The sequence below is a fragment of the Silene latifolia genome, chromosome 3 (assembly GCF_048544455.1).
Source record: "Silene latifolia isolate original U9 population chromosome 3, ASM4854445v1, whole genome shotgun sequence".
Classification (NCBI taxonomy): domain Eukaryota; kingdom Viridiplantae; phylum Streptophyta; class Magnoliopsida; order Caryophyllales; family Caryophyllaceae; genus Silene; species Silene latifolia.
The window spans coordinates 61,156,988-61,177,239 of record NC_133528.1 but is presented as its reverse complement, the minus strand read 5'-3'; the positions used below and the strand labels follow the sequence as shown (position 1 = coordinate 61,177,239).

General features: G+C 36.0%; 1 protein-coding gene and 1 pseudogene across 1 annotated transcript; both read left to right on the top strand.

Annotated features, from left to right (window-relative positions):
• Positions 1-11,046: 11,046 nt before the first annotated feature.
• On the top strand, positions 11,047-13,545 carry LOC141649129 (protein FAR1-RELATED SEQUENCE 11-like; annotated as a pseudogene).
• Positions 13,546-15,334: 1,789 nt separating this feature from the next.
• On the top strand, positions 15,335-17,027 carry LOC141647673 (MLP-like protein 43). The gene is made up of 2 exons (XM_074455965.1): positions 15,335-15,639; positions 16,493-17,027. Exons 1-2 carry the CDS (start codon positions 15,435-15,437, stop codon positions 16,768-16,770), a joined length of 483 nt encoding a protein of 160 aa, XP_074312066.1. The 5' UTR covers positions 15,335-15,434; the 3' UTR covers positions 16,771-17,027.
• Positions 17,028-20,252: the final 3,225 nt, after the last annotated feature.

Here is a 20,252-nt window from a genome sequence, read left to right as displayed (position 1 = left end):
GACACGATTCTGAATCAATAGGACTCCAGAATACTAAAACTTTCGCATAGAAAGGAGGAGAAGGAGAGGAGGAGACTGGTGCAAAAATCATAGGATTTCGTTGAGAAACGAAGAAATGGAATCCGTCTTAAGGTTTTTGTGTTTTTAGATTTTTATGGTGGAAATCTCATCTTCCCTAAGGAAGAAGATGAAGCAAAGTTGCTGAAAATTTAGAAGAGGAACTCTAGAAGAAAGGAGGTTTTGTTGTCTTAAATATGGTCCTTAGGTTTGTTTTGGCCCAATAACAACGACACTTGATTTGTGACTTGATTTTGCACTAAAAAGACTCACACTACGACTTTTAAGGGATTCCGGGTCAAAATAAAACCAAATTATTTTTTTATGAAACTAAAACACAATTCTGAAAACAGAAATCCAAATAAATAATATACCAATTAAATTGAGTATTATTAAATTAGCGATTTTAATTTGTTACCCATGAAGATAAAATCTGCAGGTGTTACACCGATGATATCCTCTTTGTGAATCATATGTATACCCATCTTCGTCACTTCATCTTTCCGCCGTACTAAAGACAAGGCATTGCATAAGGAATGCACACTCTTCCTGCTTAACGCGTTAGCTACAACATTAGCCTTTACCTCATGGTATATTATCTCCATATCATAGTCCCCTATCAGCTCCATCCATCTCCTCTAACGCATATTCTGCTCCTTTTGAGTGAAAATGTATTTCAAACTCTTGTGGTCTGAGAACACTTTAAAAGTTTCCTCATAGAGGTACTGTCTTCAAATCTTTAAAAAAACACAACAACTCCCAACCCTAAGTCATGAGTAGGGGAGTTCTCTTCATAAGATTTCAATTGCCTCGATGCATACGCGATGACCTTCCCACTCTCCATTAAAACACAACCCAATCCATTCTTTGAAGCGTCGGTATAAACCTCAAAATTTTCACTTCCCTCAGGTAGTGCTAAGACATGAGTTGTAGTTAAACGTTCTTTTAAAGTTTGGAACGCTACTTCACACTCTCATCCCAATGAAATCGATTCTCTTTCTTCATCAAAGTTGTCATTGGCCTACAATGGTAGAAAAGTCTTTTAAAAACCTCCTGTAGTAACCAGCCAAGCCTAAGAAACTCCGAATTCAGCTACATTTTTTGGTGCTTCCCAATTTGACACTGATGAAATGTTGCTAGGATCCATAGACACTCCATCCATTGAAATCACATAGCCCAGAAAAGCTAGTTTCTCCAACCAGAATTCGCACTTGGATAACTTGGCATATAACTGATTATCGCGTAGTTTCTACAGTGCCAACCTTAGGTGCTTAGCATGCTCCTCCTTAGTCTTAGAGTAGACTAGGATGTCGTCAATGAAGACCACCACAAACTGGTCTAAGAAAGGGCTAAAGATCCGATTCATCAAATCCATAAATACCGCTGGTGCGTTCGTCAACCCAAAAGACATCACCACATATTTATAGTGACCATACCGCGATCTAAAAGCTGTGTTGGGAACATCCTCCTCTCCGATTCTCAACTGATGGAATCCCGACCTTAAATCGATCTTAGAAAACACCCCAGCTCCGCTTAACTGATCGAATAAGTCATCGATTCTTGGCAACGGATATTTGTTATTTACCGTGACATGGTTCAATTCCCTGTAGTCAATGCATAATCTCATACTACCATCCTTATTCTTTACAAATAACACTGGTGCTCCCCACAGTGATATACTAGGCTTGATATACCCTTTCTCTAACAAATCGTTTAGCTGCTTCTTCAACTCTTCTAATTCTTTCGATGCCATTCGGTACGGAGCCTTAGATATAGGTCCCGTTCCCCGCTTCAACTCCACACTAAAATCAAGACCCCTCTTTGGCAGAAACCCTGGAATCTCATCTGGAAAAACATCCACGAACTCATCCACAACTGGCAGCTCCGTTGCTATCGGCTCCTCCAATCGACCATCCCGAATGTGACATAGAAACATATGACACCCCTTCCTCAAGTAATATTTCAAGGTTATAGCTGCAATAGCCTTGAAGTTTGGCTTGACCACAAACCCCTGGTAGGATACTCTAGTTCCCTTAGAACTCCTCAAAGACACCTTTTTCTGATGGCAGTCTATACTATCTTTGTACTTACCCAACCATCACTCCCGACGATGACCTCAAACCCACCAATAGGAAACTCAAACAAATTAACCGGAAGGTTAACTTCCCCAATAACCACGGACACCTCTCTATACAACCTCCCAAAAGAAACTGACTCCCCCAAATGTATGACAACATTATCTTTTATAGACTCATATTCCCTCCAGCCCATAACCAACGCATGTCTCTTAGTTACAAAAGAGTACGTAGCCCCCGAATCGAATAAAACAAAGGTCAGCGTATTATTAACATGAAAAGTACCAGTGATAACTTCTGCATCCTCCTCCGCTGCCTGCTTGTCCATCATGAACAGCTTGCCACTTTTGACCTCCACCCTGCACCGTGCTTGCTGACGCTGTAGATTAAGTAGCCGAATTCTAATTAGCATTACCTCTCTGTTGTTCGTAAGCCCCTCCATTGTCAAGGTTGAAGTAACTGTTGTTGCTATGGCTTTGATCACCCTAGTTAGGCAATGATCCTGTCGGCTTATTACTTGTCATGCTCTGACTCGGTGCCTGAGAATACCTCCTCTGGTGTTGTCTTTGGAAACCGAGTCCTCCATTGCTAGTGCACTTATATTTCTTGTGTCCAGTACCGCCGCAGTTATAACACGTTACCCTAGAGCTGCCACTCTTGGTACGACCACCGGGACCTCCAAAAGACGACCCACGACTGAATTCGGACCCTCCAAAGTAAGCCTTAGCTTGATTATAATTACCCCGCTTGAACCCTGATTGCCCGTTGTTCTCATTATCAGACTTCCTCTTCTTGCCCAGTTTCTTCTTAGCCTCCGTAGCCATATCTATGAGACTCTTTGCATTTCTAGCCCGTTCGTACACATCTTTCAGGACCTTGACAACTCCAGCAGGTAACCTCTCAAAAATCGTCACCGATAGCCCTTGCTCGAAACGAAGAGCCAAGGTCAATGAGCTCCGCTCTAGATCATCTCCGTAGCTTGCTAACTCATTGAATTTCTTATAGTACTCTGCCACAGTCATGCTCTCGGCCATACGGAAAGTGCTGAACTCGGCCCTCATCTTATTCCAAATATGCTCAGGAACAAACTGGAGTCTCACAGCCTTCATGAACTATGCCCACGGAATAGCAGGTTCACCCTTACTCTTATAGAACTCATAAGCCCCCTCTTTCTCCCTATTCCACCACAGCCTCATCTCTTAGATTGAACACAAATTGTTCTACCTTCATGTCTTCCGGACATTTCACTACCTCAAGAATACTCTCCATATCCCGATGCCAGTTATCGAGCACGTGAGGCGCTTATGTGCCCTCATAGGTACGGGGATTAAAGCCAGAGATAGTGGTACTCATCTTAGTGGCGCCAATGACCACTTCCTTTGCTTTTCCCACATTCTGGAGAGCCTTAATAAGTACGTCTTGTTGCTCAATTAACCAAGGAACCTACTCTAGAGTCATCTTCGAAGCCTTTAGGTACGCAGGGGATCTCTTTGACGGCATTTTTGAGCTGATATAAGAAAGGGTAAACGTAAGAATATAGCCTACGGCTCAAAACAAAACTCAGCCGCCCGGAGTAGTACTCGATCGAGTACATGGGAGTACTCGGTCGAGTTGAGGCTAATCGATCGAGTCCTTAGACAACTCGATCGAGTACCCAACTTCCAGTAGCTGGTCAGAAACCCACATAAAGCATACTCAATCGAGTTCGTAGTGTACTCGATCGGGTTAGCCCTACTTGGTCGAGTTCCTTTCTTACTCGGTCGAGTGGTCATTTTCCAGAAGCTATTGTATATGACACACATTCCCACACTCGGTCGAGTGACCAGTACTCGTTCGAGTTACCCTTACTCGGTCGAGTACCACTCTCACTCGGCCGAGTCATGCTGACACAACGTCCCAATACATAACTAACCAAGTACGACAACGAACCGACATAAACCATCCTATTCTCATGTTACTAAACAAGTAATACAGTTTAAATCATAACATCATGCCATAAAATTACTTCCACTACCCCACAACACATAAGCCAGATCATGCCATCTCGTCTCAATCTCAGCATACAATTTTGTTCATAAAACACAGACATAACATAACCATATACTGATCCTCACGACATACCCTGTAGTGAATGGTTCAAACTTGTAAGGGCCATAATGTGACCTTAGGACGTCTCCCAAACCTTTGCGGTAGCTTTAAACAGTTTCTTGCCGGGTTCATTTTATTAGACGCCCTATGTTCATTTTTGTTAATTGGTTGTAGGTTTCAAAATCTTTGCTCTAATACCACTTTGTAACACCCCCATATACCAAGGCGCCTTATTAAGGGCCACCTTAGAATATAGGTGTACTACCTCGGGCAACCGAGATGGTAGCACACCAATATGCTAAGGTGGTCCTTGATAAGGAACCTTGATATATGGGTGTGTTACAGTGTAATACCCCGTATTTAAGACGGTAGAATTATATTAAAATGTGTTTTAAATGATATTTAATAATTTAATTAATTGAATAATTAAGTGGTAAGACGGAAATAAAATAATTAAATAATGATTGAGACGGGAATTGTTGGGCCGTGTAGGGTACACGTGTGGGGTAAGTGTATGATGGAGTGTTGTTGGAATTATATTTTCAAACTCTTACTAATATTATGTAATTAAAAGAAAAGGAAAAACAAATAATAAGAGAATTGGAATTGGGAAACTTCCGCCCTGTTTTCTTCCTACATTTATATAAATAGCTTATCTACCTACCCATAATCATATACAACATAAAAACACAAATAATTGATCTAAGGCAAGGGAGAAGGATCTAAGGGGATAAAAAAGGGAATTCATCAAAGTATTATCGCCTCAAGGTAAGACCGTCATAATTTATGTTTATATCGTCCTATTTAATTAATTAATCGTATATGCACCGTTTAGACCACCATGAACAGCGTTGTTGACCTTATTAGCTACCTTTGACCGTCGTAGTTCTAGTAAGACCAACTGTGACTGTCGTTGACCACCGTGGGTGGAGGAATTGGCGTCTAAAGGGTGGTTGTCATGAGCCTTTAAGTCGAAATTTGTACCTTGTGTGTATTTCGAATTAACGTGGGACCTGGGTTGTTGGTTATGTCGGCTGAGGGCGGTCCTAGTGATGGTGTCGGGGTGGTTGTAGGCGGTGGTTGGTAAGGTGGTTGTCGGGTGTGGTTGTTGTTTGGGTGTTTGTGTGTAAAACGGGATTATGGGTAACCGTGGGCGGTTTGGGTTGTTGTGGCAGGTGGTGGGACCACCGTGGGTTAGGGGAGACCACGGTGGTGGCCACGGGATGTCATAGTGGTGTTGGTAAGAGTGTTGGGTGTATGTTTGTGTTGATTGTGTCAGGTTTTCGAGTACTGTTTAAGGCGTGTTTTAGTGGGCTGTAGAGGACGATTTAGCAGGTGGTTGTCGATGTGCATCGTAGTGCGAGCTAGATGTGCTAGGCTTGGGTGGAGTCGGTGGTGGCTAGTGGTGTCGGGAAAAGGCGGGTTTAGGAAGGGTATGGACACGGTTTAAAACCGTGTATGTGTGGGGTTTGTGGGTTGTTCTCGTGGGTTGCACGGGTTTTGGTATTTGGGTTTATTTATCATTAAGACGGGTTTTTACGTAATAATCTACACGGGAAATAATTAATATAATTGAATTATAATCGATTAATCAATATATTGAATTGAATAATTAATAATTAAATTATAATATTGTATTTTGGTGATGGATTTGAAGTGGAGTACTTTTGATTATTTTCTTGGACAGCTTTATTCGATTTTGCTGCTGAGGTAGGTTATCTACTCAACTTGAATGTGAAATGGTGCAATTTATCAGTTGAACGTTAATTGGAATTGGATGTTGGTTGTTGGATGATTATTGCTATTGTTAATCCGTTGATTTATTACTATCCATTTTGCATACTGTATTGTTGTTGTATGAAGGCCGCCCAGAGCATTGGCGGCGGATAATAGTTGAAGAACCGGACCACGGATGGCGGTATATAAAAGGGTGTCTCAGGATTTTATATTGTTTATATGGGTGTCTCGGGTTAATTATATGGGTGTTATATATATATATATATATATATATATATATATATATATATATATATATATATATATATATATATATATATATATATATATATATATATATATATATAGAGAGAGAGAGAGAGAGAGAGAGAGAGAGAGAGAGAGAGAGAGATAGGTTCAGGTGAATCCTTATATTTGGTTGAGTCCATAAGTCCTCATCTAGACCATTAGATCTCTTAAGATAAATGGTTGAAATTAAAAGCAAAAATACACTTACCTACCAAGTAATTAATGTGTTCTCTCTCATAATTTCAATTCCCAATTCCCCTAATCAATTACCTTCTCTTTTTCATCAACTAATTTATCAAATTAATATACTATAATTTATATTTCACATATCAATATTGGTTTTAAAAACAAAATTTCATACCCGCGTAAAATAATAGCGGGTTCGTAAAAGACTCCTTAAATCTTCATTCGAACTCCGATTAAGGCGAAACAAAAGTCGAAATTTATTATTTTTTCGAGCCCGTCGCAATAGGAATATTTTCGTATGCTATTGAGTTTTCAAAATTTTAAGAACTGCTAATTATTCATAAATTGCACCATATTTGCTTGAAGTTACATACCCGGTTGAAGCTATAACATTTCTACTTGAAACTAATTAGAGTTACATTATTTAATCGAAACTTACACCATAAAATTACACTATTAAGGTTAAAGTTACACTCATAAAACATTATAAATTCACTCTTGAAACTAAATAATTAATTTACTCATTAATTAAATCACACTAAAGTTACACTCATAAAAGATTAAAGTTACACCCGCAAAAGACTAAAATTACACCAATATAAGACTAAAGTTACACTCGTAAAAGACTAAAGTTACACTCGTAAATCACTAAAATTACATAAACTTATGTTAAAATTACAAAAATTCAAAATAATATGCGTCAAAATCAATTTGTAATAAAAATTACACTATTAGGTATTAAATTTACGCACGTAAAAGACTAAAATTACACTCGTAAAATAATCTTAACTCATTAATTAAATTACACTAAAGGACAAAAGTTACACCATCAATGACTATAGTTACCCTCGTAAAGTAGTAAAGTTACATAATCTTGTCTTAAAATTACACAAATTTAAATTAATATATTCAACATCACACCATCAAAGACTAAAATTACACTCGTAAAAGGCTAAAATTACACTCGTAAAAGACTAAAATTACACTCGTAAAAGATTAAAGTTACATAAACTTATTCTAAAATAAAAAAAATTAAAAATAATATCCGAATTCATAATAGCATGTCTTCATCGATCCATCCAAATCTCACATCTTCATCGTCAATCTATATCGCCAAAAAAGTTACATTCGAAAAGCAATCTTAACTCATTAATTAAATTACACTAAAGGACAAAAGTTACACCATCAATGACTATAGTTACACTCGTAAAACACTAAAGTTACAGAATCTTGTCTGAAAATTACACAAATTTAAATTAATATATTCAAATTCACACTATCAAAGACTAAAGTTACAGCCGTAAAAACCTAAAGTTACAAATCGTAAAAGACTAATGCTACATAAACTTATTATAAAATTTAAAAAACTAAAAATAATATCCGAATTCATAATAACATGTCTTCATCCATCCATCCAAATCTCACATCTTCATCGCCAATCTATATCGCCAAAGAGTCATCAACAACGATTTGGGCTTGGTTGACCGTAGTTCCGAACCTATAGTTCAAACGAAAAACCATCAAATTTATTGACAATAAAAAATCACAAAAAAAGTATGTAAAAAACACATGTGACAATCACTCAATGTATTATTCACTAATCATCGGTTTGAATTTAAATTAACAACGGAAGCATAAGTTTTCCAAGAAAATTTTTTTTACTTATAAGAACTCACCCATCATAAAAAAACACGAAATTATACTATAAAATTATTTCAAATAGCAAACAAATGATTCCAATAAATCTCAACAAACAATTAACAAGAAGTAAAAAAAACAAACCTACCTTTAGATTTCGAGCATAACTGAGCAGTAACGAATATTTAGAAAACTCAATTGTATACAAAAATATCACCATTGTAACGAGCTCGAAAAAATAATAAATTTAGGCTTTTGTTTCACCTTAATCGGAGTCCGGATGAAGATTTACAGAGCTTTTTATAAAACCGCTTTTATTTTACGCGGTAATTGTAAACACAACAAAAAATCTGATTTTATGAGAGATGAAAAAGAAAATTATGATTTGATGAGAATGGAGAAGAGAATTATAGATGAGAGAATTAATAATGTATAGGGAAATGGAGTCATGAGAGAGGGAGGAATTAATGTTTGCATAGGGAATGTTATTTGTGTGTTTTTCCCTTTTAATCTCAACCATCCATTATCTATGATCTAAAGGCTTAAATTAGGACTCAAGGACTCAACTAAAAGAGTAGGACTTACATGATCCTATTTCTATATATATATATATATATATATATATATATATATATATATATATATATATATATATATATATATATATATATATATATATAGAAATGGGATCAAGTGAGTCCCTTAGTATAGGTGAGTCCCATGAGTCCTAATCTAAACCATTAGATTAGAACAAAATTAAGGGCTGAGATTGAATCTGAAAATAAAAGCCCTATATAAAACAACCAAACCCTAATTCCCTTCATTTCCCTTCCTACTGCTTCTCTCTCTTCCTCCCTTTCCCTCTCTTCCTCCCTTTCTCTCTCCGTCCCGCCTCCCAAACCGACCCCGCCCCTCTGCTCCTCCGTGCCGCCTGTCTTCTGCCTCCCTCGGCCACCACCCGTGCCACCTTCCTCCTCTTCTCTTCTGCCTCCCTCGGCACCACCCGCCGCTGCCACCTTCCATTCTCTCTTTTTTTCTTTTTTCAGTTTTGATTGTTGGTTGTGGGGTGGTGTTGTGGTGCGGCATCTGGGGTGGTTGGTGGTGGTTGTGACTGTCGCCGCCTCTATCCCTCCCCCTTTCTCTTTTTTTTTTTCAGATTTCACTGGTGGTTGTCGTGGTATTTTGGTGGGTCGTGTGGGGGTTGTGGTGCGGCATCTGGGGTGGTTGGTGGTGGTTGTGACTGCCGCCGCCTCTATCCCCCCCTTTCTTTTTCTTTTTTCAGATTTCACTGGTGGTTGTCGTGGTATTTTGGTGGGTCGTGTGGGGATGTTTGTCGCGGTTGTGGGCTGCTATTTTTATTTTTTTTCTTCATTTTCAGATCTATGTTGGGTGTTGGTTTTGGTGTTTTGTTTTTTTTTCTTTTCATTTTCAGATTTACCGGGTTTGGTTTTTTTTCTTTTCGTTTCAGATTTTTTTTTTTTTTTTTTTTTCCTCTTCCGCGTATGGTGGCTCGTGGTGGAGGTGGTTGCATGGTTACGTCATGGTGGTGACGGGTGGTTTTTAATATAAAGTTTTAGGGGCTTGGATTAAAGTTTACACTGCATATGGACTAAAGTTACGATTTTATGGACTAAAGTTACGATTTTATGGACTGAAGTTTCGCTGATTAATTATACTTGCCAAGGACCTAAATTACATAAAAAAAAAATAAAGTTTCAAAAATTACTACTAAAGTTACAATCGTAAAACATTAAAGTTACATTCATCAAATTATAATATTTACATAGAATTTATAAATTAGTAAAATTTAATAAATCTATACAAATAAAAAAATTCAAATTTTAATATTAGAAAATTGGCTAAAAAAATTAAAGTTTCAATTTTGACCATTAAAATTTCAATCGTAAAACATTAAAGTTTCAATTTTTAGAATTAAAGTTTCACTCGTAAAATTAAAGTTATATTTAAAAATTAGTAAATTTAAATAAATTCAAATTTTTATATTAAAAATTGTTTAAAAAATTAAAGTTTCAATTTTTAGCATTAAAGTTTCACTCGTAAAACATTAAAGTTATATTTGAAAATCAGTAAAATTAAATAAATTCAAATTTTTATATTAAAAATTGTTTAAAAAGTTTCAATTTTTAAGATTAAAGTTCCACTCGTAAAACATTAAAGTTATATTTAAAAATCAGTAAAATTAAATAAATTTAAATTTTTATATTAAAAATTGTTTAAAAAAATTAAAGTTTCAATTTTTAGCATTAAAGTTTCACTCGTAAAATTAAAGTTTCATTTATAAAACATTAAAGTTTTCATCTTAAAATTTTAAAATCTCAACCATCCATCTTAGTTGATCAATGGCTAGGATTAGGACTTAGTGGACTCACCATTTTAGGTGGACTCATTTGAACTCCTCTCTATATATATATATATATATACATATATATATATATATATATATATATATATATATATATATTGGTGGGTGTCTCGGAGGATGTGTAGATGTTGGAGTTGGACTCAACTAAAAGAGTAGGACTTACATGATCCTATTTCTATATATATATATATATATATATATATATATATATATATATATATATATATACATATATATATATATATATACATGGAGGAGAATGTTAATGAACGCCCCGGGGGTGGTTGATAATGAGGATAAGTCCATGCAATTACAAAGAAAGTTGCTAGAAAATAGGATAGAAGTTGACTCTTCACATTTGTTTCCTATAAATTAGGTATTATCTCAATAAATCTTATCAAACAACCTAGCTATATACGTAAGTGGGGTTCTTTTGCTAATGAAATTACATTATTGCCCTCACTGAAGTGAGATTATATCTTACCCTTTACTGTGTATTTAATAGTGATAAATAACTTGCTACTCCTAAGTATATTATGCCGTAAAAAATTTTTAATGAGATCAAAGCGGCAAGTTAGATTTATGTAAAAAAAAATGTTTGATCTAAACAATTTGCCAACAGATGAGCATGAAACTACAGTTATTGAAGATGTTATACATACCTCCATTCAAACACAACCTGTAGAAGTCGACCAATTTGAGCCATTTGTCGGTCAAACATTTTTGAGTGATGAAGAAGCATTCGTTCACTACCAAAATTATGCACGTAATCACGGTTTTAGTATTCGTAGAGATCGCACCCAAAACAAAGACGGGAGAATTGTTAGGCGAGACTTCTTTTGTCATCGTGGTGGAAGTCAACCATTAAAAGCAATTAATCCGGACAAAGAGCGAGAAAATAGAATGTCTTCCAAATGTAAGTGCAATGCTCATATGCGGATAAAATGGCGGTGTTCTAATGAAATTTTTCCTAATCAATGGCATGTGACAACAATTGTAACCAGCCATAATCATAACCTACTTTCTCCATCACAAACACGTTTTCTTCCGTCAACCGTAACATATCTTCCGAGGATGAGGATCGTATACTTCTTCTAAAAGATGCAGGGGACTCACAAATCCACAAATTATTCGCGTGCTTGAACTTGAAAAAAAAGTAGAGCATGGGGAACTTCCGTTTCTTGAAAGAGATGTTCAAACCTTTTTGCCGAACCAAGGGAAAAGTTGCAGAAAATGATGTTATGAATCTATTAGATTTTTTAAAATCTTGCAAAGAAAAAAATCCCAACTTCAGGTATGTTTATACGGTCGATCAAGAAAAAAAATTAGAGCACGTTTTTTGGTGTCCTGCTCCATGTTTTGAATGGTATGAAAGATACGGAGATGTTGTTGTTTTCGATACGACATACAAGATTAACATATATGGCATGCCTTGTGGAATATTTGTTGGAGTTAATAATCATGGGAAGACGGTATTGTTTGGTTTTGCTCTCCTTCGGAATGAAACGACATCAACGTTTCAATGGCTAATGAACGTAAGATTTATTCTTTACTTTCCTTATAACATTACATTAAATTTAACTTCTAATGCTTACTACTATTAGATACCAGTGTTCAATTAACCATAATAATCATTGCATTAATCTTGCTACATATTTTTATATCTCTTTACTCAGTTTGGTTTCGTTAATATATGGTATTTTTTGTAGACGTTTGTAGCAGTAATGAAAAAAGCACCAAAAACAATAATAACAGATCAAGATCGGTGGATGAAAGAAGCAATAGCCACAAAGTTGCCATTTACTAAACATTGTTTTTGTATATGGCATATAACTTACAAATTTAGTGGGTGGTTTGCGTCTATTCTCCGCAATGACTACCAGAGCTGGTGTAAAGATTTCTATAAGCTCTATAAATTAGAAGTTATCGAAGATTTTGAGAGTCAGTGGTCTCTTGTAATTGGCAAATACAATTTGCATGACAACAAGCACATTAAGGGGTTATATGAAATCAAACATTTTTGGGTACCAGCTTATCTTCGGGGTTACTATTTCGGAGGAATGACAACTACCGGTAGATCAGAGTACATTAATGGTTTTATTAAGAGATTTGTTTCATCTAACTACACACTAAGTGATCTTGCTAGGCAGGTATGCAATTAACTCTTTTTGCAATTCTTTAATGCTTTGACTATTGTTTTAGTTTTATTTTGACGCACTCTTTCAGCTAATAATGCACATATAGTACGTTGTATGAAAAACGTTGGGTTTATATTTTACAGATTGACATTGTTGTTCAAGAAATTATGCAAAAACAATCTCATGATAACATGCTAGCCATTACTAAGATGCAAGTATTAAGGGTTACATCACCATTGGAACGACAACTTCAAGTCTTCACTCCATTCGCTTTTCAAAAGTTTAAGGAAGAAAATCAAAAAGCAAGCCAATATGTCATAGTTAATAGAGACGATCATAACTTTGTCGTAAGGTATCATGAAGTGAAAGGAGTCGAAATCAAAAAGTTTTTTGGGATGGACAGATCGCAATGTGCAGCTGTAAACAATTTGAGTTCCTTGGGATACTTTGTCGTCACATATTACGAGTTTTTATCCAAACCGACTGTCATAATATTCCTTCAATATACTTGCCGATTCGTTGGAAGCTTGAAGATCATCAAAGCACATGCCATATGGACATGGTCAACGTTTTGGAAATGGAAAATATGAATAATGAAGAATTGATGGATGATGAACAAAATATTAATCTCGAAGAATCATCTCGCAGTAATGACGAAGTGCTCGAAAGTCAAAAGTTTGAAGGTACTGATCATATTGTAGATGGTGAGACCATTTTATGTCCCCCAAAATCGAAAACCAAGGGACGTCCTAAAAACAAGCGACTAAAGAGCGGAAAAGAACTAGCAAAACAAATAAGACGTTGTTCAATATGTCGCACTCCTGGTCATTATGGAAATAATTGTCCTACAAATAAAGAGAATAATGTCATAGGCAATGATGGCACACTAAGAAAAAAGAACAAGGTTGCATTTGATGACGGTGATATGAACCCTGTGCTTTCAATTAAGAATTGAATTTCAATTTTCAATGTATGGTTTATCTTCTGCCTTTTCAATTACGAATTAAATTTTAGTTTGTGGACTTATTGATCGAAATGTTTTGTTGATTTACGAGTATTTGTTTCTTCTATATAATCTCATATTTTTTCCGCAAATAGCAGTTATATTCTCGTCTTCCTTTTTTTTTTTTTTTCGAGCATCATCACTCTACCAATTTACTTAACACAGTACTAAGGATCAAAGATGTAAATAGAGGGCAATATTGTAAATTCATTAACAAATTAATTCCAACCAAAACGTGAATGCAAATTTCCTTGTTTTGTGGGGTTTGGTTTTAATGGGTTCTAATTTGAAATCAGTTATAAGCCTATTTTATAGGAACACTAATTGTAAATGTCAAGAATTATCCTCATTATCAAACACCCCCGGGGCGCCTGTTAACATTCTCCTCCTATATACATATATATATATATATACATATATATATATATACATATATATATATATTGGTGGGTGTCTCGGAGGATGTGTAGATGTTGGAGTTGTGACAGGGATTGAGCATTTGCATATTTGATTTGTCTTATTGTTGTCTTATTCTTTGTTTAGATATTCCTACTCAACCGTTGGGTTGATCGTGTATTTCTTAAACACCTAAGATCAACCAATGATTAGGAAGCAGATCGATTTCAGGTAATTGAGCTGGCTTAGAAGGGGAGCTGAGGGGCGAGAGGCTATGACATTTACTTAGCTGTTTAGATCACTTAGATTAGTCAAACAATATTTATTATCCGTTTTATTTAGTTTCCGCTGCAGTTGTATTTTAATTAATTACAGTTATTTATTTTGGATTACGTAGTAAGGCCATTTAAACGTTATATTTATTTAAAGTACCGTGGTTTCGATTACCTTTGTATTCACTACCTCAGGCAACTGAGATGGTAACACTTTTATTTATCTAGGAACGCCTAGTAAAGGCTCTTACATAAATGGGGGTGTTAACATACAGTGTCCATGTTAAGCCAATTAGTTAAATGGTCACAAAGACCTTAAGCAGGTAACTTCGTGTCGGATTCGTGTCGTGTTGTCGGGTTGTGTCAATAATTGCTACCTCTAAAATTTAGTGCCCTTACTAAATTAGGCGCTAACAAATAGACATTGCAAAATCAATTAGACCCGATTGACCTGGCCCGAAAAGGCTGACACGAAACCCGAAAGTGAACCGAACTACATCATCTGAATATGACTCAAAACTCGAATTGACCCGACATGGCCAAAAATGACTCGAGTTTTTTTACCCATTATGGACCCGACCCGAAATGACCCGTTTGGAACCACCCATCCCGAAAATGACCCGACAAAACATAACTCTAATTAACCCAAAAAGACTTGAAATAACTTTTTCTCTCTTAATCATTGACCCGCAAATTACCTGACCGGAACTAACCCAATCCGCTTGACTCGAAACGGAATTGTAACCCAAAATAACCCAACCCAACCCGAATTAACTCGAAAATATAGCAAATCCAAACACAAATTGACCCGACCTGACTGACCCATTTACTAGGTCTACTAACAACAAACTTATATTTCCACTAGCTCAATCAATCAACCCGATGTCTTAATCTCAATTTCCATTTAGAAAAAATTAAACAACTAAAGCCCAAATGGATGGATACACAAAAGTTGTCGGCAACGCAATTCATGTGTTATTTTTGTGGCCTATCATTACTTTATTCAACCTAAAATATCTGCATCCATTCTTGTTTTGGATTGAAGCAATAATGGCAAATGAGCCTTATAGTTTACATATCTTCCCACTCCAACTTGTCATGGCTATAAAAGGGAGGTCCATCGGATAAGAAAATTCATCAAAACAAAACACTATTATTCTAAACTATTAAGCAATGGCAGCATCGGCAGGTCTTTTGAAACGAAAGTTAGAAGGAGAAGTGGAGATAAGAGAAGGTGCAGCTGATGCATTCCATGACTTATTTGCAAATAGGCCTCACCATCTTCCTAACGTTAAGGATGACTTTATTCATGCTTGTCACTTGCATGAAGGTGCCTTTGGTACTCCTGGTTCCACCATCGAGTGGACATACACTGTTGGTAATCTCTTTAATTCATTATCTAGGAGTATTAAATTCGCATATGGGTTTGGGTCGCACCCATTGAGTAGGAGTTAATACGCACTCCTCTATCGCGTAAAAGCTAAGTCACGTAATTAATCAACTCTCGCCAAGATGATAATTAACCCCTTCAAATTATGCAGGGAATTAATAGCCCATTGTCCCCCAAATGAACCCAAACTATTATAGAGACACTCTTATCTGCAAATATATTTAAGTAGGTACTAAAACTGCACATTTTAAAATAAATTATTTTTCATTTTTGTAATTATTTTTTGGTTGAAATATGTAACATACTGTTAAACTGTTAACGAGCTAGGTGAATGGGAGTCGGACTCCCTTTCGGCTTAACTAAGATTCTCATTTGGAATTGAATTGATCAATAACCGGATCAAAAGTGGAGGATGTGATGATAATTATGAAGTAGTTATTTTATAAAAGGATTTTTCTAACCTATGCCCACCATTAGGCATATGATAAGAAATCAAAATAAGAAATAATTAAATCAAAATATCATTATTCTTTTGATTTTGTGGTTTGTTATCCTATCTATACATAGTGGACATAGGTTAGAAAAACTGTTTTACTTATAAATGAAGAAAAAACAACTCTTAGATAGAACCGTTTTACATAAGCATTATTTTAAACCCAAGTGATTTTTTACCTAAAAACTTCCACTGAAATAACTTCTATCAATCACCACTTTTCATAATAAGGGTATTAAGATCTTTCGTTATATGTTTTTACAATATGATACTGTAAAACCACTTTACAAGAAACTTACTATATTGATTAACGTGATCAACTAATATGATTGTTTATCTCACATATAGATGGGAAAAAGAAAACAGCAAAGCAAATAGTTGAAGTGGTGGATGAACAAAACAAGGTGATGAAGTTCAAAAGCATTGATGGAGATCTAACAAAGGACTACAATTACTTTGCAGCAACATTTCAAGTGCTTCCTCTGACCACAGGAACATGCAAAGTGATTTGGACATTAGAATACGAGAAGAAGGAGCCTGGCTTTCCTGAACCAACTGCTGAAATGGATGCCCTAATCAAGATGGCTAAGGAGATTGATGACCATCATCATGGTGTCAAGAACTAGACTTTGAAGTCTATCTACATCTTTGGCTCTGGAACATGTATTATTGGGGACTTAGGCCTGACTTCTTATATTGCGGAGTACCTACTAAGCAATGAATAAAAACAAGAAATTCCTAGTTTCAAAGTTTGTGTTTATGTGTAACTTTTATATTTAAGATTTAGCTAGCTCGACTATTTGTGTTGTGTTATGTTATGTAATGTGTTTTATGTTTTCGTCACACTGATGTGTTATCATATATACTCCCTCTGTTTTGATCATTTTTTTTAATTTTTGGTTTTTGCATAAAGTTCAAGGTAAAAGGAGTGAACTAATTATTAGATGACATGTGTACTAAATTGAGAGTAGAGGATCAAGTTACCTGTTTGGGCCAAATCTTGCATATTGGGCCACGGAGAGTAGTTGTGCCAAGGAGAGGAGTTGGGATGTGGAGTTTGGTAAGTTGGGTAGCTCAAGTGTCAAGTAGAAGAAGCCCATGGATGTGTGAGCCCAACGCAAGAGGAAGGAGAATCGTGGGTCAAAGGTAGCTGTCCACGGGAAGCAGAATGAAGGCCCATTACGAAGACTGCAGCTAGAGATGGTAGTTCGGGCCATGGGCTGGTGGGCAGCACGTCACGGCACGGTTCTTGACACGGCCCACCACGACACGGTGGCAATTTTGAGGCAGCACGAACACGGGACGCTCGTGCTAGCTACAAGCTCCGATGCGATATTTTGGAATTCTTCGTGCCCAGGCACGACACGACCCTTTGGTTTGGCTTATGTCTGTTGAGATTAATCCGTTGGAGAATTGTACTGAGGTAGCCGTTTATGGATTTTTATAGCTGTTAGATTTTTTATTTTTTTAATATTTTCTAAATTCTATAAATATCACCTTAATTCAATTCATTTCTTGAAAATTCAATCTATCTCTTATTCTCTTCTACTTATCTTAATTCTTACAATATTGCACTATAATTTATAAATAATTAAAATAATTAGTTAATTAGTTATTTGGGTTTTGTTGAATCGGGTTTTATAATAATCAAGTTGTTGAATCGGGTTCAAGCAAGACTTCAATTCTTCATTCCGATATTCCCATACCTTTTTTTGTATTTTCTAACTCTACTTTTTATTATATTGTTTTTATTTTTGTTTGAGTTAAATTTTGTTAATTAGTTAAATTTATATTTTAATAATTGTCTTTTAAAAATTTTATTTTAATTATGAACTCACAAAACTCGTCTATGAGGTCATGTCATTTAATTAGTGAGTCAGATTCACCACCTACCAGAAAACCCGAACCACAAATCCCGACGACCGAACCATTTAACATGAACCAATTTACGGGTTTTACTCCGTCACAATTATAAAACATGCAATGGGTGCCACCCCGAATCTATTTAGTAGTACTATTTTTGAAATCAACCTTTTGAAGGATCTAGTACAATACCGTTAATGCCTAATCTACCATATTTTGTGAGGGGGGGGGGGGGTTGAGGAGACTAGAGTCCCAACATGGCTCATACGGGGATGGGTCATCTACCGATTCAAGGCCATCCCATACACAACCCGAACAACCCGAATTAGAAATATGGATGGCCGAACAAGAAATGGACGCAATACGTAAAAAGGGTCGCGCTAGTGAATCATGGAATTATTTTATTAAGTGTATAAATAAACCAATTTTCAAATGTTCCTATTGTTAGGGCATATTTAGTTGCGCTAGTACGGGTGGTACCGGTCATTTAAATCGACATTGGAAAAGTTGTCAAAAAGGGCAACCTTCAATGGACAAATTCGTGTCTCACCCCGATAACAATTCGTACAATTATAATTATGATGAATGTTCCGCCCAATTGTCTAGAGTGATTATTTGAACGGAAAAACCGTTTGCACTAGCTGAACACCGTGCTTTTAATGAATATTTTAAAAAAAAATCAACCCCGCCACAAAGAAACAAGTAGGAGGGTCGTTAGAAATAATGGCATGGTACAATTTCTGACGGCACGACAGAACCTCATTTCTGAGTTTGAAAAGACTAAATATAAATTTAGTATAACTGTTGATGGATGGGATTCGGGCAAAGAGTATTCGTATACATGCATTACCGCTCATTGATTGGATGACAACTGGACTTTGCAAAAACGAATCATTGAATTTGGTAAATTAGAATACCCTCATAATGCCGAAAATACAAATGTAATTATCATGAATGGTATTAATGATTATGGACTTGCATCTAAAATTTTAACTTGTATTTTTGATAATGCAGCTAACATGTTAAAAACTAGTTTAAATGAAGTTCTTTTAGATGGCGATTTGTTACATGTTAGATGTGCATGTCATGTTTTAAACTTATGTGTTAAAGATGGTCTTAATGGCAGTAAAAATTATCATGCGAAATTTAAAAATATTGTTTTGCATTTTAATACGACAAGGTGGAGACGTAAACAATGGCGTGATTTTTGCAAGGTACAAGGATATGATTATATAAAATTTCCCGACGAAAATAACACTAGTTGGAATTCTATGTACATTATGTTGAGTGCTATAATAACCTCTATACAACCTCTTACTACTTTTTGGAACTGATCCTTTACCGATAACTTGTTATTTGAAGAGGATTGGCAAAAAATTTCATTGTATATTAATTTATTAGGTGCTTTTAACAATGCAACTCTCTCTTTTTCACATGTATATTAACCAACCGCCCCTCATTTTCTTTCTAATGTTATTCCTATTGCGCAACTTTTTAACGATTATCGTACTAATCCTATCTTTAGCGGGTTTTTTCCACAAATGGAGCTGAAGTGGCTCAAATATTGGTCCGATATTCCCATTATTTACGTTTTTTGTATGATTTTAGACCCTAGGTTGAAATTAGAGGAAACTATGCAGTTAGTTGGTACTTATATGAGTCTATTATGTTTACCGTTTAACGAAACTCAATACAGAGAAAGTATTAGTTGTAATTTTTTTACTATCTATAACCATTACGAGTCTATTATTGGTAACTTCACTCGTGTTTCTTCCCGCCCTACTTCTAATGTAGGCAGTAGTAGTGGTGATACTTGAGAACGAGTCTGACCACTCTTAAAGGCTTGATGAGTAGGGTAAGACCGAATCGACAACAATCTACTCCAACATCCGACTTGGCCGAGTATCAAATGTACATTAGCTACGATTATTTGCGAGGTTTGTCCGAAGAAGTGGTCAACCACCTTGACCTTTTGCAATGGTGGCGAAATCAAAGGATGTCGCTTCCGGTGATGTCGGCAATAGCAAGGGACTTCTTAAGCATTCAAGTGTCTTCCGTTGCATCCGAAAGTTTCATTAGTAGAGCAAAAAGGGTATTGGATGAAAAATGAACTCGTCTAAGATCCGATACATTTAAAATGTTAGTGTGCTATAAGGATTGGATGGATGCCGAGAACCGACAACAAGACGAGGTCGATCAAGAAAACGAGTATGATTCCGACTAAACAAGCACCAAGTCAAATCTA